Raw genomic sequence first — 23,174 nt, 5'->3', positions numbered from 1 at the left:
ATTAGCAGTAGATTGTCCAATTAGGGAACAAACGTCACTTCCTGCCCTTGAAAAAGAGATATTCTGAGATCTTCCTGAACACTGTGGGAGCGGAAGAGAGACCGAATGGACTGTAATGCGAATCTGAGAAAAGCCAGATGAGGAAAAAAAAAACCCAACGGAAATGAGTAAACAGGCATCCCTGAAGACAAGGGACGCGTAAAACCCCCTTTCTTGTTCAAAACTAGCAATCACAGACTGAAAGGATTGTAAGGCCAGAATAGGCGTGGCCGAGCCATCTGGCTTCGGCACGTGAAAAGAAAACAAAGGCCTGAGAACTGTCCCGATTCAAATGATATGTGAAAGCAGGGATCAACACCCTTTGCGGTTAGAAGCATATGGAGCACCGCTTGCAGTATGACTCTCTTGTCATCGTAAATCGGCCGACCCATGCCGAGGGACCCCTGAGACGGTTGTACTCCAAAATCTAGTCTGTAACCGCCCAAGCCTTCTCAGTCCTCCCAGTAGGACCACCAACCTGCCCTTACCCTGGGACCCTCCAGGTGGTAGGAAGGTCTGACCTGTAGTGGATGTGTAGGATGACCTAAAATCAGACTGGACCGAGGTTGCTGAACCTCTGCTTCAGCCTGTTACCATGAGATCCCTCGGCGACGGACATACCGCCCGTGTGGAGTCGAAAGCCTGAAAAGGCACATAAAGATCTAAAGGAAAGACCAGTAAAGGTCCGTCTTGGAGCTGGGGCAGCAGTAGGGGAAAGAAAAATGGACTTACCCCCAATGGTTTGAGAAATCATGCCGGAAGTTCCTTCCCCTGAACCCGCTGCCCCTTAGGATTTCATGTTTACCTGTCACTGGTGCAGCCCCTGAGGTCGTCGGGTTAAGACAGCACAAGCGAAAATGCAGGTTCCGAGTATACAGACGTGGAGACCTCAATAGAATATAAAGCAGAATCGTGATTCTGATGTGTCCCAAAGCATCTGTTGATCCTGATGCGAATTATCCAGTAACCTAGAAGACCATTGTTCCGCAACCTACCTGCTCCGGATAAGGTCGAACCCCTGCTGTCGCATCTGTCTCTCAGATGGATCCCTCAGCAAGGCTGGCCCAGGAAAACGGCAGCTTGTTGGACTGGCGATACATTGAGACGTATACCTGGAGAGGTCTGATATCGTTTCCTGCTATCTGCGGGAAAAGGATAGGCAAACAAACATTGTTCGATACCTGAAATTGTGAATTCGAATGTCTCCCGGCCGCCTACCGGAGCATGCCCAGCTCATCCGAAACTGAACAAGTCGCTGTCATTTCTTCCTTGGCGTCAAACCCTGAGGGATCTGAAGTGTCCAACCTCTTTACCTGCAGCACCAGACGAACTGCTGTACAATACGCCTCAATATCCTAAGATACTGGTTCAGACTGCACCGAAACATAATCAGTATCTCGTGCAACATGGAGTTTAGCAAGATCCTTTTAGAAACCTGAAAACGTGCAGTCGGATGTCTCCAGGACCCAGAGACACTGGTCGGACTCCATCGAAAACAGACATCCTTAGTATCCCGGACATTCATTGCCTCCTTCCAGAGAGGTCTGTCATCCGCAGCGTAGTTTAGCAACCTGGGAAGAAATGACGGACGGGGTCTCTGGTAACGGTGACCTTACCTGCATAAGCTGAGCTGTTCAAACAGGAACGTCCTGTCGCTGCATTGAGGGATAATCAGATGGCTCCACCGCACAGTCTACACATAACAGGGAATTCTCTGTCCTGGGTGTTACGTTTAGTTAAACGAAAAAAGAAAAGACAGGTTAAAGAAGTGTAACTCTCTATAAACTCTGCACTATAACGTGCATTGACAGGCGCATATCCCTTAAAGCTGTGTTTGGTGGAATTCAATCTGTGTTCAGATGTCCCCGCTATAAGCGTACCGAGTCCCAGCGGCTATTTGGCCGATACCACACAAATTCCCCCAAATTACACACAGTATTATTACCAAGTGAAATAAAGGAGTAATAAAGGGGTGACAACACCCACCCCCGCTGGTTGAGCAAAATGGCGGACAGCCTGTGAGTAAAGCCGGGTGAAAAATCAATATGGCAGGGTGAAGATATGTGGTACGGGAACCCAGGTCTGTGTTATTATAATAAATGTCGGTGAAGCTTGTAGTTCTATCTTATTGTAAATATTCAGTGAGCCTAACTGTGCCCTGATACAGAGCAGTAGTGAGCTGACTACATATTCCATAAGCAGGGGACTCAGTGTTGAATTAACAGCACCTGACAAAGGGGCACTGCTATGGCGCCTAACTTTAAAATCAACGGCGCTAGTTGATTATATATGCATATATGGATATAATCCGATATAACACTATATATAAAACATAATATAATATACATACAAGATATGTATCTATACACATATATACATGCCCAGCACAACTATATACATTGATCATACCAGGTATAGGTTTCCCCCTCAGAGAAGAAATGGCCGCCAGCACTGACCAAGCCGCAGGTGGCCTCCGTGAGCCGAGATCCAAGGCGGGAGGAAGCCCCGCCCCCCGTTATGTGCACTGCAACCCGGGTTCACTGGTGATACACATGGGGTGCCTAGCAATCTACAAACTGTAGCCATCCTTCTTAAGACAGCGGGGAGCGTTCTGCCTCCCCCGCTGATCACACGCGCCGCTGCCGGGGAGCTGAGCCCGCTGAGCAGAGCGGGAGAAAGCTTCGCCCCCTTTTCTATAACTGTGCTGTGTGAAGCTCCAGCGCAAACTTAGCGGGGAGCGCCTCTCCTGTGAGCCGCGGCCGGGGAGCGGGGGCGCTTTGTCCGCCGGGTCGAGCAGGATTAAGCTCCGCCCCCCCTGGTAATGGCACCTAAATATAAAGGTGCCCCTGTAAAGAGGACAGAGTGAGAGGCAGGCTGAGCAGAGGCTCAGCTGGTATTTCTACACGCAGCACCAGTAACGCACTGCAAAATAAAAATCTTTTTTTTTTTTTTAAATGCAATCCTATACACAGCCCCTATATGAGTGGAGGGGGGTTAGACCAGGGACCCTGAGTGTGGCCCACATGTATGGGAGCGGGGAGTGAATATAAAAGACACAGCACACATAATCACAGTTTCATGTCTGTACTCATCGTTATAGCAGAATTTCCTCATGGAGTGGCCCCGACACGCGCCGCACGCAGCAGTGTCCGGCCAATGATACTCACCGCGCCTTGCTGCCGGAATCTTCTGCTGGTGGAGCGGCCCCGACACGCGCCGCACGCAGCGGTGTCCGGCCGCTGATACTCACCGCTGCCGTGCTGCCGGAATCTTCTGCTGGTGGAGCGGCCCCGACACGCGCCGCACGCAGCGGTGTCCGGCCAACTCAGGAGAGCTCAATGTCTCCCTCAGCCGGGGCCCATCCCGAGCCGCACGCAGCTGCGATGGGACCCCGCCGGCAGCTCCCGCGGTGCAGACTGGCAGTGGCAGAGCTGCCAGTCTGTGTGTGGAAGAAAGAAAAATAAAATAATAAAGAAAAAAGAAAAATTTCTTCAGCTAAACCCAAGTGAACCAGCTCCCTTGGGCACTAAACTAAGACTGGCTTGGAGGGAAGATAGTAGGGGAGGAGCTAGCCACAGTGTGAGAATTTTTAAAGTGCCAGCTCCCAATTACTGCCTACTATTTCCCCATTGTAACTACGCTCCAGTGGCCCCTAGTGGATGAAGGAGAAAGAATGGATAAAAGTATTGTGCTGATACAGGCAAGGTGTACAGTATACTTTTTATGTCAGTGTTATATACCCCAGACCTCCATGCTTAAAATGAATTAACAAAAGTGTAAAAAATGTATTTTTAAATGCTGAGTCAGCCAATTGTATAAGGACTGGCTGTAGAAATAACACAATTGTTTAAAATACACGAACCCCTCTGGCGGAAAGCGCACAGTAGGCCTTAGTCAGGTCCCGACGGACCTGCGGCACATAGAGCAAAGTACCGATGTGTGGTACTTTGCATATACACCAGTCCTGTACTGTGCATGTGCAGTACGGGTCTGCGACAGAGGATGCAAGGTGGCATCAGATTGTCAGTGATTGGCAGTCTGACACTGTTTTGTGAAAACGGAGGCGTGTTGCCGTTTAGGGAGAGAAGAAGAGGCCAAGATCTCAGTTGTTGCACAGAGATTTCCTGGCCTCTGCGACGGGGCCAGGAAATTATTGACTTAAATAAACAGAACAAAAAGACTCTGCAACAGGAGATAGGAAAATTAGAAGAAATGTAGGACTTGTATTTGGCTACCTCATGTTTCTAAAGGCACATATAGACGGGCCGATGCAGGAGAGATGTGTGCTGAGCGAACCGCTCAGCACACATCTCTCCCGCCGCTCAGCACAGCGCGATCTGTGCTGAGCGTGCGGGGGAAGACGGGGGGGCGCTCACTTCACCCAGCGGGTGAAGTGAGCGACCTGCTAGATTGGCCTGCATGCAGGCCAATCTAGCACCAGCGATAGCGATGCGCGGGGCTGCGCATCGCTATCGCTGTTAGGGCTACACACGGAGCGATCTTGCTGAAAATCGAAGCAATCTAGTCAGATTGCTTAGACTATCGCTCCGTGTGTACCCCCCTTAAGTAATGTTAGAGATGCCGGTTGTTCCCTATCCATTACAATAATACAGACTATTATGAAGATTGCTTATCTGAGCCAGCTTTAGTATTATAAACCTAGTTCAGCAGCACCTTGAACAATCAGTACCCAAAAATTATACAATTGTTGTTAATAAAAGTGACACGAATATGAATATATATATATATATATATATATATATATATATATATATAAAGGTATGTAATATGTATTCTTATGAAACACATAACTTTCTAATATATGTATACATTTAAAATTCTTCATCGTTTGTAATTATTGAAGTTTTGATTTTGCTTATAACTGTGAAGAAGGACCCCAGATTTCTATGACCTGTATAAAAACACTGGTGCCTTATATGGTCAAACAAGTATAGAATTTTTAAATTAATTACCTCATGAACCCATAGACGTTTAATCAGCAGGGGAGAATCTGATGTTTCAGGACGTGACAAACAAATCCCTTGAATTACTCGAGAGAAGTCACGAAGATTGAATAAGTAGTGGGACTTTGTAGGAGTGGGCAATAGATTCTTCATTGCCTCTTTATACACTGCCATAGTACTGTGTATAATTTGTGGTGTTAATACAGTATATTCACTGGGAAAGTTATACCTACAATAGAACACATATAATAGAAACATATTATATAAAACACTTGCAATGGATTTTTAGTCATTCTCTGGATAACGGATGTAAAGACGTATCCACCTGCTTTCATAAACAAAAGAGAAAAAGCAGGTCACTTCTTATTTTCCAAAAATTAATCAGGTTACATTTCTTACATAATTCTCAGTTTTAAATGTCAAGTTGAAATTTTTACATATACTGTAATAAGAGTCTCTACAAGTGAGTATTGGTGAATCTAGATGAACATTACATTTTTAAACTTAAACTGGCTGCAGTTTGTTAGAAAAGTTTTCTTTCTAGAATTACAGAGTTTAGTTGATAGACATTATCTTCTAGCCAGAAGCTACCTTTAGGAGATGGATTACATAACATTACTGTAGCTGTAAGTGGAGCACCACTGATTACGTTATATCGTTATAAATAATACCATTTCATTGTGACATGTTGCTCAGTAACAGATCACAGATAAAAGTTTTTTCAGCTGTTGTCAGGGAAAGGTTACCCATTCAAAGCGAATTTAACAAAGATCATGACGGTACAAATAACACTCCAACTCTTCATCTCAGGATGGTGATTGCAGAAAAAGTTTAATGAAAATATGCCTTAATATTTAATATTTAAGTATTTAATATTTAAGTATTGTGATATATCATTTACATTGTAAAACGGGTACTGGAAATAAGGACTCGTAAGGCAGATCTTCCGGTAAAATGCAATGTCTTTACTGGCATCAGACACTGTGCAAGCATATACAGGCGCTTGGGCCTGGTCTCGCAGGTACTTAACTTAAAGTAAACAAACAAACAAACATAAAGGTCCCAGCATTCCTCGTGCTTATCAGTTATTCTGCTGCAATGACCTCCAGCCGTCATCCGCCATGCTCTCCTGGCACAGCCAATGTCCACAGTCCCTGGCACTATATAACTGCAACCTACTGCTGACCTCTAATGGGCATCAGTGCAATGCACAGTGGGTCTTTGGGAGTTTTAAACTCTTCCTGTTCTCAGTGATGAGTTCCTGCTGGATCTGGGCAATCCACAAAATTGAGAGTTCCAAATCTCTACTGCATCTGCAGCATGTATAGGTTTTGTTTTCTTCTCCCTTGGAGGGAGCTGATCCCACCAGAATGTGGGCAATTGTGACGAGACACAAGCTTTTCCAAAACATTTATCTGTGATCCATTACTGAGCACTATGTAACAATGAAATGGTATTATTTATAATATAACATAATCAGTGGTGCTCCACTTACAGCTACAGTAATGTTATGTAATCCATCTCCTAAAGGTAGCTTCTCGCTAGAAGATAATGTCTATCACCTAAACCCTGTAATTCTAGAAAGAAAACTTTTCTAACAAACTGCAGCCAGTTTGAGGTTAAAAATGTAATGTTCATCTAGATTCACCAATACTCACTTGTAGAGACTCTTATTATATGTAAAAATTTAAACTTGACATTTAGAATGATTAAAGTAATTTAAAATATCACAAATAAGCTGTTAAATGTAATGCTTAGTAATCAAACTAATTACACTGATTACAAAAATCAACACTTTTTTTTTTTTTTAAATCAACACATTAGAAACAAAAAAAAAGTTAACACTCATTTTAAGAGTCTTGATAAAAAAAAATCATCTGAAAACTAAAGATGTTTAGAAAAGAAGCAATTCCCAGAAACAACTGCAGAAACAGTCTGTCTACGGAGCATGCACAATGCTAAAAATCAAATGACCCATCTGCAAAATGGACATGAGTGCAACTCTGAAATGACCGCTCTCCTTGTTAAAGACCTGAAATGCTGCAATATGAAAGTAAGAACAGGGGAAGACCAGTATATGATTTACAAATTTATGAAGAGAGTATAAGTGTAAAAGAAATGTATATTAAGTTCAGAAAGAACTTTGCATGCCCTTTTGTTTTCTAGAGCTTTGGAATTCACTTACCTTATTGAAAGATGCCATTCCAGTATCCTGGAGAATATTGTGTACATAGAGTTGTTATCAAATTCATTAATTGTTATAGTGTTGAAATGCCTGAGGAATCTGGGTGTTATGACATTCCTTCCACCTCCTATAGAGCAGGAAAATGTAAGAGAACATAATAAGCAAATATGTAACAGCTACATGTCGCAAAACCCCAAGTTCTTTTGTACGGTGACGTAAACATATTATATAGAGTTCTATTCTACAACAGGCTGCCCTGGGATGACCTGTCAAACATTGCACAGTTCGTTATGTGATACTAAAGGGGGGTACTGACGGAGCGATATTCTAAGCAATCTGACTAGATTGCTTAGAATATGAGCATTATCGTTCCGTGTGTACCCCTTACAGCGATAGCGATCCGCAGCCCCGCGCATCGCCATCGCTGCTGCTAGATTGGCCAATCTAGCGGGTTGCTCCCTTCACCCGCTGGGTGAAGTGAGCGGCCCCCCCATCCCCCCCCCCCCCCCCGCTCAGCACAGATCGCGCTGTGCTGAGCGGCGGGAGATATGTGTGCTGAGCGGTTCGCTCAGCACACATCTCTCCTGCATCGGCCCGTCTATATGTGCCTTTAATGTTGGTATGTTCTGTACCCATTTTTACTACTCTCTTTATCTAAGCTCAGAGATTTTTCACACTGATAACCAGAGATCTAAAACACTGTCTATTGTCTATTGCGGAGTGGAGATAAGCCAAATCGCCAGTAAAAATGATGGAGAAAGCTCTGTCTGCCTCTCACAATTTAACAAGCAGCTAACTGCAGAAAAGTCACTGTGTTCTATTGTGGTATCTCATAATCAAGCATCACTATAGGTCTCTGTGGTGATAATGGTCTTAAAGGGGGGTACTCACGGAGCGATATTCTAAGCAATCTGACTAGATTGCTTAGAATTTAAGCATTATCGCTCCGTGTGTACCCACTACAGCGATAGCGATGTGCAGCCCCGCGCATCGCTGGTGCTAGATTGGCCTGAAATGAGCACCCCCCCCCCCCCCCGTCTCCCTCCGCACGCTCAGCACACATTGCGCTGTGCTGAGCGGGGGGAGAGGTGTGTGCTGAGTGGTTCGCTCAGCACACATCTCTCCCACATCGGCCCGTCTATATGGGCCTTTAATTTACGAAGCATCAGAAAGCTTTGCTTTTTGCTACAAGCTAATGCCATCTTAACAGCGGTACACACAGACAGATCTGTGCTTAATTTCTAAGCAATCTGACTAGATTGCTTAGAAATTAAGCACGGATCTCTCTGTGTGTATGCCCCATAGCGATAGCGATGTGCGGCCCCGCGCGTCTCTATCACCGGTACTAGATTGGTCAAATCTAGTTAAATCACTGATTTATCCACTGGGTGAAATGAGCGCCCTCCCCCCCCCCCACCCCCTCCCCGCCCCTCTCGCTCAGCATACAGCGCGCTGCTTTCTGAGCGGGGAAAGGGGGGAAGATGTGTGATGAGCGTTCTGTACTAGATCGCTCAGCACACATCTCCGTGAAAATCTCCCAGTGTGTACGGCCCTTTAGCTTTAACAAGCAATTTAGACCAGTGAAGACAGAGAGGATTTTGTTGTATCCCCACTGGGTGAAAGAAATATGCCCCCGGAATGATAAATAGTGTCTGTTCAGCAGTCTCTATCGTTGCATTTAATCAGCGATACAGCTAGTTAATTACCACAGATATATGGCTAGTCATCATAAATATACCCCCAGTATGAACATGTACAGTTACCATGTTATTAGCATACCAGAGCAGTATGAACATGTACAGTTACCATGTTGTTAGCATGTCAGAGCAGCTTGGACACGTACAGTTACAATGTTGTTAACATACCAGAGCTGTATGAGCATGTACAGTTACCATGTTGTTAGCATGTCAGAGCAGCACGAACATGTACAGTTACCATGTTGTTAGCATGTCAGTGCTGCATGAACATATAGAGTTACCATGTTGTAAGCATGTCAGTGCAACATGAACATATACAGTTACCACGTTGTTAGCATACTAGAGCGGTATGCACATGTACAGTTACCATGTTGTTAGCATGTCAGAGCAGCATGGACATGTACAGTTACCACGTTGTTAGCATACTAGAGTGGTATGAACATGTACAGTTACCATGTTGTTAGCATGTCAGAGCAGCATGAACGTGTAGTTACTGTACAGTGTTGTTAACCTACCAGAGCAGTATGCACATGTACAGTTACCATGTTCTTAGCATGTCAGAGCAGCATGGACATGTACAGTTACCATGTTGTTAGCATACCAGAGCGGTATGAACATGTACAGTTACCATGTTGTTAGCATGTCAGAGCAGCATGAACGTGTAGTTACTGTACCGTGTTGTTAACCTACCAGAGCAGTATGAGCATGTACAGTTACCATGTTGTTAGCATGTCAGAGCAGCATGAACATGTAGTTACCATGTTGTTAACATACCAGAGCAGTATGAGCATGTACAGTGACCATGTTGTTAGCATGTCAGAACAGCATGAACATGTACAGTTACCATGTTATTAGCATGTCAGAGCAGCATAAACATGTACAGTTACCATGTTGTTAGTATGCTAGAGCAGCAAGGACATGTACAGTTACCATGTTGTTAGCATGCCAGAGCAGCATGGACCTGTACAGTTACTATGTTGTTAGCATTCCATAGCAGTATGAACATGTACAGTTACCATGTTGTCAACACGCCAGAGTTCAAACATTATATCATGGATCATGGCAAGCAAACTTTCCCCCAAGGACCAAACACTTCATGTGGAAATGCAGTCACAGACTTAAAGAGCTCCAATAGAAAGCCCAGGTTTACACACAAACACCAAATGGGTGAATAATAAAAGGATAATACCGTAATTTTGGTATATCACATATGTTGACAATTTTTCAAAACATTCAATCAGAATCCAGCGTTGGCTTTTCTGAGATCTATTCAGATTGTAACCCCTTCACATGCATTATGAACCTCATAAGGGGGTGCAAAACAGAAAAAAGTGCAATAGTGCAGTTATCCTTTTTAAAACACACAGGTTTATTTTTACATCGCACGTACACCAAACAGATGAAAAAATAGCGCATAGACATATCCTCATAGGCATATTCAGCAACTGGTAGCGGAGTCCTGGAAGCACCCAGATGGACGGCAGTACCCTGGAATAACGGCTCCGGAGACTGGGATCCAGCACAAACACTCAGCACCAGGTGTAGATGGTAGCCAGCTCTTGCATCATCCCACATGAGTCTAACCCCGACGGGTTAGAGGTTTTTCGTCTGTTTGGTGTACGTGGATGTAAACATAAACCTGTGCGTTTTAAAAAGGATAACTTCACTATTGCACTTTTTTCTGTTTTGTACCCCCTTATGAGGTTCATATGCATGTGAAGGGGTTACAATCTCATATGCATGTGAAGGGGTTACAATCTCATATCCATTGAAGGGGTTACAATCTCATATGCATGTGAAGGGTTTACAATCTCATATCCATTGAAGGGGTTACAATCTCATATGCATGTGAAGGGGTTACAATCTCATATCCATTGAAGGGGTTACAATCTCATATGCATGTGAAGGGTTTACAATCTCATATCCATTGAAGGGGTTACAATCTCATATGCATGTGAAGGGGTTACAATCTCATATGCATGTGAAGGGGTTACAATCTCATATGCATGTGAAGGGGTTACAATCTCATATGCATGTGAAGGGGTTACAATCTCATATCCATTGAAGGGGTTACAATCTCATATGCATGTGAAGGGGTTACAATCTCATATGCATGTGAAGGGGTTACAATCTCATATAGATCTCAGAAAAGCCAACGCTGAATTCTGATTGAATGTTTTGAAAAATTGTCAACATATGTGATATACTCAAATTACGGTATTATACTTTTATTATTCATCCATTTGGTGTTAGTGTGTAAACTTGGGCTTTCTATTGGAGCGCTTTAAGGGGGTCATTCCGAGTTGATCGCTCGCTAGCTACTTTTTGCAGCGCTGCAATCAGATAGTCGCCGCCTATAGGGGAGTGTATTTTCGCTTTGCAAGTGTGCGAACGCCTGTGCAGCCGAGCTCTGCAAAAACATTTTGTGCAGTTTCTGAGTAGGTTTGAACTTACTCAGCCGCTGCGATCACTTCAGCCTGTCCGGTCCCGGAATTGACGTCAGACACCCGCCCTGCAAACGCTTGGACACGCCTGTGTTTTTCCCAAACACTCCCAGAAAACGGTCAATCTTCTTGCGATCAGCTGTGCGAATGGATTCTTCATTAAATCCATCGCTCAGCAACAATCCGCTCTGTACCCGTATGACGCGCCTGCGCATTGCGGTGCATACGCATGCGCAGTAGTGACCTGATCGCTGCTTTGCGAAAAACAGCAGTGTGCGAACAGGTCGGAATGACTCCCTAAGTCTGTGTTTTCTTTTCCTTTTGACAAATTGTATATCTTGAGTGCAGAGGGGTTTGCACTTATAAATACGGATTTTAGCTGCACCTTTGAATTAATCTGCACAGAATCTCATTTACTTTATAATCTATGTGGAAATGCAGTGCTAAGACTACACTTTAGCAATTAATACAATACATAAATGATGGCTAAATGAAAAAAATTTAGGTGATAAAAGGAAAAGCACAAACCATTAAAGATAGTTCTTTTAGATATTTTCCAGACATGCAGCTTTTTTCACGGACCATCCATATTTATACAGTAACATCACATAAATCAATTGCTTATGTTGTTACCCCCTTGTTAGCATTTCATTTGAAACATGTGGACAGTTTATAAATTCTGTTGGGATCATAATCCATAGAACAAAAATGAGCTCCCTCTCCAACCCACAATTGCCATGCAGTGTCATTCCCAAGAGCAAAAAACACAATAAAGCGTGCAAAGGCCCTCATTCCGAGTTGTTCGCTCGCTAGCTGCTTTTAGCAGCATTGCAAACGCTAGGCCGCCGTCCCTCTGGGAGTGTATCTTAGCTTAGCAGAATAGCGAACAAAAGATTAGCAGAACTGCTACTAAATAATTCCTTGCAGTTTCTGAGTAGCTCCAGACCTACTCCTAGACTGCGATCACCTCAGTCCGTTTAGTTCCTGGTTTGACGTCACAAACACGCCCTGCGTTCGGCCAGCCACACCCCCGTTTCTCCAGCCACTCCTGCGTTTTTACCTGGCACGCCTGCGTTTTTTTAGCACACTCCCTGAAAACGGCCAGTTTCCGCCCAGAAACACCCACTTCCTGTCAATCACACTACGATCACTCGAGCGATGAAAAAACGTCGTTCGAGCTTGTGTAAATCTACGTTTTGTGTGAAAGTACTTAGCGCATGCGCGCTGCGTACCATGCGCATGCGCATTTTTGCTGTTTTTTCACTTGATCGCTGCACTGCAAAAATCGGCAGCGAGCGAACAACTCGGATTGACCACCAAAGACAGCTACTGTAAGTATGCAAGTATTGTTTATCCTTTCATTTGTACAAGTCATTAACAGTACTCTCAGGAGTAAATTTACTAAAACAGAGAATTGGTGATGTTGCCCATAGCAACCAATCAGATGCTGTCTTTCATTTTCTAAACGGCAATATAGAAATGATAGACAGCATCTGATTGTTTGCTATGGGCAACATCACCAATTCTCTGTTTTAGAAGCTTTAGTAAATTTACCCCTCAGTGTTTGTTGGGACATTTAGTATTTTCTTACCCAGACTTAACTATTCCATGTGGTTTAGCATAGAGTTCTAACTAATGGGGAGATGTATCAAACCTTTAAGAGACAAAGTGGAGAAGTTGACTATAGCAACCAATCACCTTCTAGCTGTCATTTTATAAACTGTGCTAGATAAAATGAAAGCTAAAAGCTGATTGGTTTCTATGGACAACTTCTATACTTTATCTCTTTCAAAAGTTTGATACATCTCCTGTTATGTGGGAATGAAAGCTGACATGTAATACATTTATTGAATATTCCTGCCTTTTTATTGCTTTTACCTGCTGGTCCCATAGCACACATGATTTGTAAATCAATTAGCTTGATCATCGAACAATCTTTCAGATCATACCAGTTCCAATGGTCTAACCACTGACGAAGCAATTCTACAGGTGGTTGAGCGCCATACACCTCTCGGGCTGGCATGTTCACATCATCCACAAATACAACCTATAAACAAATACATAATTACATAACCACTGAAAATGCACTTGCCAAGTCACAATGTAAACATCCAGTAAGGCTGCCTAGTAAAATGATGATTGAGGGGACTGAAAGGTAAAATTAAGGTTTTTTTATTTTTCTGTTTTGTTTTTATTAAGTAGTTTCACATTTAAAAACACTTAGAAAACAAATGAATGAAGCCTAGCAATGTATTATATTAAAATACAATGACTACACTTAGTGGCAGTGCGACACATACGTGTCTTGCTGCGATACGTATGCCTGCTCGTATGCATCGTGGCAATGATGAGCATGCCTACATCTGTATGTGCAAATATGAAAAATATATTATGATATTTAACAAAACAAGTAATATTTATTAATGTCCAGTGTAGACAGATTCACATAAACTGTTACACAGAACTATAAGTGTTACCATTTTTTTTCCCAGTGGAGGACCAAAAACTCCTTTTCTTCTCTTATCAAGCTTGGACATTATAATGCTTTGAGTTTGTGCTGCTGATGTTTGAGCCGAGAAGTTGATCATCAGAGGTTTGTATATTTCTTTATCCAAATTATTTAGCAAGAAATCCTAGAAGCAAATATTTCAAAGATGAATAAAATTATTTTTTTGTGACCTTTATTGTGTTAAGTAAAAACCATTGTAGTAGGTAAAAAAAAACTATTGCAGTTAAGTAAAAAAAAAGGTATCCTATCAAATGACAATGGCCCTCATTCAGAGGCTTGCAGTACCCATGGAGACGCCCAACCTATCTGTCGCAGAGGACAGGAAATCTCTGTGTTTCCACGACGGAGATCCCTTGCCTCTTCTCTCCCAGTAACAACACCACACCCATATTCACAAATGGAGCCCATCACCATCCTCTCCCCACCCCTAAATGGCATCAGACTGTCAATCACTGACACTTTGAAGCCGTCACTGCATCAAGCGTCACAGAACGGGTACTTTGTGCATCAGGGTGCGCCTCACATCACAATGTACAGTCATTTCAGCAACATAGTTTAAACATTATTATGCTTTAGGGTACAACTATAGGGAACATTTGTTTCAGACAGTGGACCATAACAGGGTATGAAGAAATGGGGAAAAAATAATGCAAAAATAGTTTCTTATGTTCTTTCCTATCTGCTCTGGAAAATATAAATGATCCCTATAAGTATTACTTTAATTGCACCAATATTTTCAACAGCTATAAAATTAGACGAGAAATAGAAGGGTTTTAATGCTGATTCAAAAATAGAATCTGTTCATGAGCTCACAATGTTTGTTTGTTTTGTTTTTTGTAGGGAGGCATATATTTGAATTTTGAAGATAGAAATAAGTTGTGTGTACACAGGTACCTGGATCCAGGGAAGGTACACACCGCATACCCTGCAACCAATGTATACTTACCTTGTGCCAGCAAGTGGGTTCATAATAGCCTATGGGCTACTCTTTCCCAATTACTCCTGGAGATTATCACTCTGCTTCCAGCTCTTTTCCGGGGTGCTCTTATTGGCTGTACTATATATATTCCCGGCGGTGTGCCCCGCCCGGTGCGCCTAGTCGCAGACAGAGCTGCAATTAGCGTGGCTCCATCTGTAAGCACATTTTCTCTCATGAGATAGCCTTTGCCAGGTCTCATGAAGTGGGCTCCCGTGAAGTGGGCTGCACGCTTAAATGCATTGTACAATTCATGAACTAAGACTCCATTATTTATCCAGTTACGTATTAAAGCATTAAGGTGAATAAAACTACTAAGGAGAGTGCAGGGTTCTCTGTATATGTACATTTGAGCAGGTGGTCACAGTCCACTGCATCCCAACCTGGGGTTGGGGAGTACGTGAGTGCACCCCTCTCCTGGTAATGGTGAGTGCCGTGGATTCTTATATATATATATATATATATATAAAACATATATTTATTCATTTTAACTGGAAAATGTTGCTGATATTGTAAGATCACAAACACATTTGCTATACATCTTAGTTGGTTGAATGATTCCATAGATTATTTAATAATAACATCTTGGTGAGGTTAGACAGTGATTTCTAGTTAGAGTCTAGTTCAAATTACAATACGTTACAGTGTGCAACAGTTATTGTTCAATATTTGCCTGAAATAGTCTGGTTTAATAGCCAAGGTCCATCAGGACTTGAGTTTGGTTAAAAAATTATTAAAAGTTAACATTTTCAGCTAATTGCTACAATGACACTGACACAGATTTTGTGATAATGAAATTAATTAAATGTATTTCCTGACAAAACCTTATCAGTCAATGGTTTCGAAACACTGAAAGATGCACACTTATAAGCTGAGGTGCTGATTGCTGCAGAGATCACAGCAGAATAATTTATTGGATATTTCCAGAGAAGCACATAAAATAGAGACTTTAACTGGAGAATAACGTGCACAAAAAGAGGACGGATGAAAACCTATGTTGTACTATTTATGCTGCAACCACAACCTGGGTTGGGGAAATTTAAAATGAAGGTACAAGGATGTAAGAGATGCAAGAGACTTAAGGGTACCTCAGTTGGGCCTAATCCTCAGGCCCATCTACAATGTGACCTGCAAGAATTCTGGGATTGCGTGGACCAGCCAACAGGAAGATGCATTTCAAGCAGCCTAGGCGAATAATGCCCTGGGTCCCATAAAGAGAGAAAAGCCATTAATTCCCTTTGGGTTCTGAGCCAAGCAGTTTGCAGCAGCACAAGCCAGATATACCTCCTTGGAGAAGACATTAATGACAGCACATACAGCATTGTAACATGTGGAAAACACCACCAAACAACAGCCAGTTACCATAATAACTGACTTGCCAGTAGTTGGTTGAGTCAGGCAAGAAGGTTTGGGGGCCCACACAGCTGTAGCCCAGAAACAGACACTGATAAAATAGAAATGGTATCTCCAAGAGAGAGGAGGATTATCAAGCCAAGAAACTTCCCAAGAGGTATCACACATTGCAGGCATGGTAAACTTTGAGAGTGAAGAAAAAGTACTTCCACCCATACAAATAGGAAGTGGCCCCATCTTGTGTAACTAAATCTGAAGTCAATGCAACCAGAGGCCTGTGTCGGTGAACCATGTCAATGCCTACACTGGACTCGAAGGCAATGAAGTTGTGGATGCAATTGTTCAAGTCAGAGCAGTGGCGCTTATCCCTGAAGAACAAACAGAACTATACAACTTGGGAGAGTGAGCCCATGCCCAAAGTGGATATAGGGGAGCTGAAGAAACCTATGCCTGTGGACAGAAAGCCATTCCCATGACCAACCAGATGATAAGAGAAATCGTGGAAAAAGCGAAACATTGCATTTGGTAAATTTTCGCAAGAAGTTCACTGGAGATATAGGGTCTATCTATCGAGAGGAGCATACAGAAAAGGTGTAGTAGAATGACTTTATTGGATCTTTGGACACTGGACTTGGGGGGTACAATACTGCTGTACTGTGGCCAATACCTATTCTTGGATACTTGTCGAACATCCCTCAGCCCATTCAGACCAGCAAGCTCAAGTTAAAGGGATTGTCTAAATTCTGACTATGGTCAGAAACATTGCAAAAAGCTGTTACACTTGCCAGCAGATGGAAATGTGGCCTGTTACTGAAAAAAGGTTTTAATTCATTGTTTGCTCCCAAGAAGATGGAGGAAGAGTGCTGTATTGAACAGCTACAATATACCATTATTCAAGAGTAAAGTTGTATCAAAGTTTGACAAGATAAGAAACTATCCTGTAGTTTATCCTTAAGTTATAACAAAGATAGACTTAAAGACTTGTTAATATTATGGGATGTACAAGAAGATTTATATGTTTCGTACCACTCACAAAATTGGCAACATTAGATTTGAGTGGATGTGTGAATGGATGTGTTATTTTAGAAATAGGAAGGTTCATACATACACATTTGGTTTACGTGGGGGGTGGTAAAAGGGTGAACTTTTACTAACATTTCTTATGGAATAAGTAGATTATATGATAAGGTGTGTTTATTAGGAATAGAGATACAAACAGTAGGGATAAGAAACTGTTTACTTTGTTTTATTGTTATGGTGTATCCTACACTGTTCTCTATTCTAAGTCAATAGGTTGATTTCTTTTACAGTGGTTGAACGAAGAGATGAGAGGACTTTACTGGAGATGAGCCTATGATGATGATAGCTAAATATACGTTATGGTAAGAACTTACCGTTAATAATGGTATTTCTCCTAAGTCCACAGTATCCACAGGATAACATTGGGATATGATGATGCGACAGCTGATTTGCACCAAACGGTTAAGCTTTTCGGCCTCCCAGCATGCAACGGGCCCATCCATATATTCCCACCTCCTGGCTCAGGCAAATCAGTTGTTTTTCCAAAGCTCAAGGCAGGAGCATCACAGAGAGCCCTAATCAGGCGAGAAGAACACACATGCACACCCTACCATAAAAGAAGGAAGAGGTTACTGAGTCAAAGGATCCTCAAATCAGGTGTGTCAGGGGGGGATCCCTGTGGATACTGTGGACTTAGGAGAAATACCGTTATCAACCATTACCATTACCATAATGTAGATTTCTCCAGCAGGGTTCACAGGTTATCCACAGGATAACATTGGGATGTCCCAAAGCAATTTAGTGGTGGGGACGCTCCTGATTGGACAGGAGAATCTTTCGCCCGAATTCAGCATCCTGAGAGGCAAAGGTATCAATGGCATACTGTCTAATGAATGTGTTAATGGAAAACCATGAGGCTGCCTAACATATCTGTTCTGCTGAAGCACCACGTTGTGCTGCCCAAGAAGGACCTACCTTACGAGTAGAGTGAGCAGAGACATTAGCCAGAACAGGGAGATCAGCTTGAGAATATGCTTCTGAAATCGTCATCCGAAGCCACCTCGCCAGTGTCTGCTTATCAGCAGGCCATCCTCTCTTGAGAAATCCATAGAGATCGAAGAATCTGTCTTTCTGATGGCACTGGTACAATTTACGTAGATCCTTAAGGCACGGACTACGTCCAACGATACATCTCCCGCAGAAAGGTCCGACCCCTGGAAGGCCGGGACTACAATTTCCCCGTTAAGGTGGAATTTAGACACCACCTTAGGAAGATACCCAGATTTAGTTCTGAGAACTGCTCTATCTGGATAAAAATAATCAGAAATGGAGGACGACATAACAATGCCCCTAAATCTGAAATTCTTCTAGCTGAAGCCATGGCTAGTAGAAAGAGAACTTTAGCTGTCAATCATTTAAGATCCACTTTTTTAAGTGGTTCAAATGGGGCAACTTGAAGGGCCTTTAGGTCTAAACTTAAATCCCAAGGCATTGTAGGCTGGATGATGAAGTTCTGCCCACTTTAACGTGTGACTTACCTCCTTCATTGCTTTCTGGCTGTGAGTTCCTCCCTGATGGTTGAGGTACGCTACTGCCGTCGCATTGTCCGAGCGGATCTGAACTAGTTTCCCCTGAAAGATGTCCTTTGCCTGAATCAGTGCCATGTATATGGGCCGGAGTTCCAATATATTTATTGGCAGGAAACTTTCTTCCTTGGTCCACTGCCCCTGGAAACAAATCCTTCCTGACACTGCACCCGAGCCCTGGAGGCTGGCATCCGTTTTCAGAATTTCCCAATCTGATATCCAAAAGGGTCTCCCTTTGTCCAGATGGGATGTCTGTAACCAACAGGCTAATGACTTCCTGACTTCCTTACTTCCAGAGTAAGGACCATAGTCTTCGTTTTTATCATCTGATGAAAAACATTCCACTTGGTAAGGATCAAATGTTGCAGAGGCCTCGAATGGAACTGAGCTTACTCTACCATGTCGAATGTTGACACCATCAATCCCATCACTTGCATTGCTGCATGAATGGATACCTTTCGACTGTGTAGCAGCTCCTGAATCCTTGACTGAACTTTGGCTATTTTGCTCAGAGGTAAAGTTACTCTCTGAAGACTCAAATCCAATACAGCCCCCAAGTAAGTCATCCGATGTGACGGAACCAGAGACGATTTTGCCCAATGTATGAGCCATCTGTGCATCTGTAGACACGCTATTGTCTGTTGCAGATGACACAGAAGCAATTCCTGAGATTGAGCCAGGATTAAAAGATTGTTGAAGTAAGGAAAAAAGGAGATTTATGGTAGACTTACCATTGTTAAATCTCTTTCTGCGAGGTACACTGGATTTCACAGGGAATACATCAGGGTGTAGAGTTGGATCTTGATCTGAGGCACCAACAGGCTAAAGCTTTCACTGTTCCCAGGATGCACTGCACCGCCTCCTCTATAACCCTGCCTACGGGCACTGGAGCTCAGTTTCGTTAACCAGTCCAATGCAGTAGCAGGTAAAAGAGACGGCAGATGTTAGCCACATAGAACCATATTCTCATGACAGGAGTAGGGACCAGCGACTAATGCCAAACAAACAGAAAGAAGCTAAGTGCGTCAGGGTGGGCGCCCTGTGGAATCCAGTGTAACTCGCAGAAAAAGATTTAACTATGGCAAGTCTACCATAAATCTCCTTTTCTGCAGCGGGGTACACTGGGACTCCAAAGGTAATACATCCCCCAAGGGAGGTGACGCACCATAGTGGGCACAAGAACTCGGCTTCCAAAGGAAGCATCCTGGGAGGCGGAAGTATCAAAGGCATAGAACCTAATGAACGTGTTCAAGGAGGACCACGTAGCCGCCTTGCACAATTGTTCAGCGGATGCGCCACGGTGGGCCGCCCAAGAAGGTCCTACAGACCGAGTAGAATGGGCTTTGATAACAGCAGGAGCTGGAAGACCAGCCTGTGCATAAGGTTGTGATAACAGGCAGATCCCATGGAGCCACAGGAGGGACACAGGGAGGCTGAATCCGTAAAACACCCTGAGTGAAAGTATGAACATAAGGAATAGATGCAATTTCTCTCTGAAGCCACACCGACAAGGCAGATATACGAACCTTGAGGGAGGCCAGAAGAAGGCCTAAATCTAGGCCTTGTTGCAGAAAAGCCAAAAGCCTGGAAGTTCTGAACGGATAGGCATCATAATTCTTAGCAGCACATCATGTGAAGAAAGAGTTCCAGACCCTGTAATAAATCAGAAGCCGGTTTGCGGGCCTTCAATATAGTTTATATAACTGCTTCGGAGAGTCCTTTGGCCCTCAGGAGTGATGCTTCAAGAGCCACGCCGTCAAAGCCAGTCTGGCCAGCTCCGGATAGACAAAAGGGCCCTGAACGAGGCGATCTGGGTGTTGAGGAAGTAGAAGAGGATGCTCTTGTAGGTCTGAGAACCAATGCCGTCTGGGCCACGCTGAAGCGACTAGAAGTAGTATTCCTCTTTCTTGCTTGAACTTCCATAGTACCCTGGCAAGGAGTGACATTGGAGGGAACACGTATGGCAGCCGAAAGTTCCATGGAATTGCCATTGCGTCCACAAATGCTGTTGGAAGATCCCTTGTCCTTTATCCGAAGACCGGAACCTTGTGATTGTGTCGAAACGCCATCAGGTCTACATCTGGTAGGCCCCACCTGTCCACTAGGAGTTGAAAGACTTCTGGGTGAAGACTCCACTCTCCGGCGTGAACGTCCTGACGACTGAGGAAATCCGCTTCCAAGTTGAGGACTCCAGGCATGAACACTACCGATATCGCTGGCAGATGGCGTTCCGCCCAAAAGAAGATTTTTGATACTTTCAACACTGCCATGCGGCTTCAAGTGCCGCATTGATGATTTATGATTTATGTACGCCACCGTGGTGGCATTGTCTGATTGTACTTGAACAGACCTGTTCTGTATCAGAGGCAGGGCAAGCGTCAACGCATTGAACACGGCCAGCAATTCCAGAATGTTTTTCCGGGAAGAGAGATTCCTCCCTGGTTCACCGACCCTGGAGAAAGTGTTGCTCCAACACCGCACCCCAACCCCGCAGACTGGCATCCGTTGTCAGGAGGACCCAATTGGAGATCCAGAAGAGACAGCCCCTGCTCAACTGTTGGTCCTGTAGCCATCTGTTCAGTGACAGACGAACCTCCGGAGTCAAGGAGATCATTTGAGACCTGATCCGATGGGGCAGGCCGTCCCACTCGGAGAGGATTAACCTCTGCAGAGGGCGGGAATGAAATTGAGCGTACTCTACCATGCCGAAAGCTGACACCATGAGGCCTAGTACTTGCATCGCCGAGTGTATCGACACTCTTGGGCGAGAGAGGAAGTAACTGATCCTGTCCTGAAGTTTCAGGCCTTTCTCTGGAGACAGGAAGAATGGGGGGTCATTCCAACCCGATTGCTCGCTGCAGTTTATCGCAGTGCAGCGATCGGGTCGGATCTGCGCATGCGCTGAAGCCGCAGTGCGCCAGCGCATGCTGGTTGGCCGAAGGCCGTTCTTCCCTAGCGATTGCCTGTGTCTGATTGACAGGCAGGCAGTCTCTAGGCGGGAGGGGGCTGGTCCGTCCAATGCAGGCGTGGCCGGACCATTGGGAGGGCGGGCTGCGGCTTGTGACGTCACACGCAGCCGCTGCGACCCAGGTAACGAAGGGGTTCTACCGGTGAGCCGCAGGAGCTGCGCTGTCCGGGAGTTACTACTCAAATGCAAAAGCATCTTGCATTTCTGTGTGTGTGTGTGGGGGGGGGGGGGCGGCACTGACATGCGGGGCGGACTAGCCCTGTGCTGGGCATCCCCCCGCATGTCTGAGTGCCTGATCATAGCTGTGCATAATTTAGCACAGCTACAATCAACTTCGGAATGACCCCCAATCTATGGCTGTGTGTGACCAGCAGTGCCCCCAGGTGCACCATGCTCCGAGCAGGGACCCGCGAGGACTTTTTCCAGTTGATGAGCCACCCGTAGGCCTGTAGGAATTGGACCGTCAGTTCCAGATGACTGAGGAAAACATCTTGGGAGTTTGCCAGGATCAGCAAGTCATCCAGATACGGCAGGATCCTGATTCACTGATGGCGGAGAAGGGCCGTGATCACAGCCATGACCTCGGTGAAGATCCGAAGGGCCGTGCCCAGTCCAAATGGCAGAACTTGGAACTGATAATGGAGGGTGCCAATAGCAAACCGCAGATATTGTTGATGCGAGACGGCAATAGGTATATGCAGGTAAGCATCCTGTATGTCCAGGGATACCATATAGTCATCGGGTTCCATGGCCAGTACAACAGAGCGCAGAGTTTTCATACGGAATTTGGACACTCTCACAAATATGTTCAATGCTTTGAGGTTAAGTATAAGCCGGAATGACCCATTTGGCTTTGGAACTAGAAACAGGGTCGAATAGTATAGTATACACTGCCTCTCTGGGACAGAGGTACTGGCACTACCACTTCTGTGTCCAGGAGGGATCGCACAACCAAGTGTAGAACTTGCGCTTTCAATGGATCCAAAGGGATAACCATCATGCAGAACTGGCGAGAAGGACGTCTCTTGAAAGACACTGCGTACCCGTGAGAGAAAACTTCACGCACCCAGGCATACGAAGTGGTATTTATCAAAGCCTGGGCGAACTACAGAAGTCGGCCTCACACCCTAGGGTCCCCCAGGGGAGAGGCCCGCCCCATCATGCAGCAGGATTGTCTTGTTTGTAAGGAGGCTGATGGGCGGCCCAAGATTGTTTAGGTTTGGGCTTAGTGGATTTGGAAGTACAAGCCTGTCTCAGGTACGCCTGACCCTTTGCATTCTCTGGAGGTCGAAAGGAACGAAAAGTGGTACTCTTTGCCTTTGGTGCAGAAGGATTAGTACTTGGGAGAAACGCAGTCTTAGCAGTTGCCAAGTCAGTCACAATCTTATTAAGATCCTCCCCAAAAATGATGTCTCCCTTAAAAGGGAGCACCT

General features: G+C 44.4%; 1 protein-coding gene across 1 annotated transcript in view; it reads right to left on the bottom strand.

Moving 5' to 3' along the window:
* The window catches only part of DNAH7 (dynein axonemal heavy chain 7), a 1,092,938-nt gene that overhangs the window by 385,059 nt on the left and 684,705 nt on the right, over positions 1-23,174 (bottom strand). Inside the window, exons 36-39 of the mRNA XM_063934143.1 lie at positions 13,807-13,962; positions 13,208-13,376; positions 7,189-7,315; positions 5,013-5,232 (exon numbers count right to left, since the gene is read on the bottom strand). Coding sequence (XP_063790213.1) covers positions 5,013-5,232; positions 7,189-7,315; positions 13,208-13,376; positions 13,807-13,962 — 672 coding nt within the window. The remainder of the gene's footprint in view (positions 1-5,012; positions 5,233-7,188; positions 7,316-13,207; positions 13,377-13,806; positions 13,963-23,174) is intronic.

The sequence above is a fragment of the Pseudophryne corroboree genome, chromosome 7, assembly GCF_028390025.1.
Source record: "Pseudophryne corroboree isolate aPseCor3 chromosome 7, aPseCor3.hap2, whole genome shotgun sequence".
Classification (NCBI taxonomy): domain Eukaryota; kingdom Metazoa; phylum Chordata; class Amphibia; order Anura; family Myobatrachidae; genus Pseudophryne; species Pseudophryne corroboree.
Note: the sequence above shows the minus strand (reverse complement) of the source record. Positions and strands in the feature narration are given on the sequence as shown.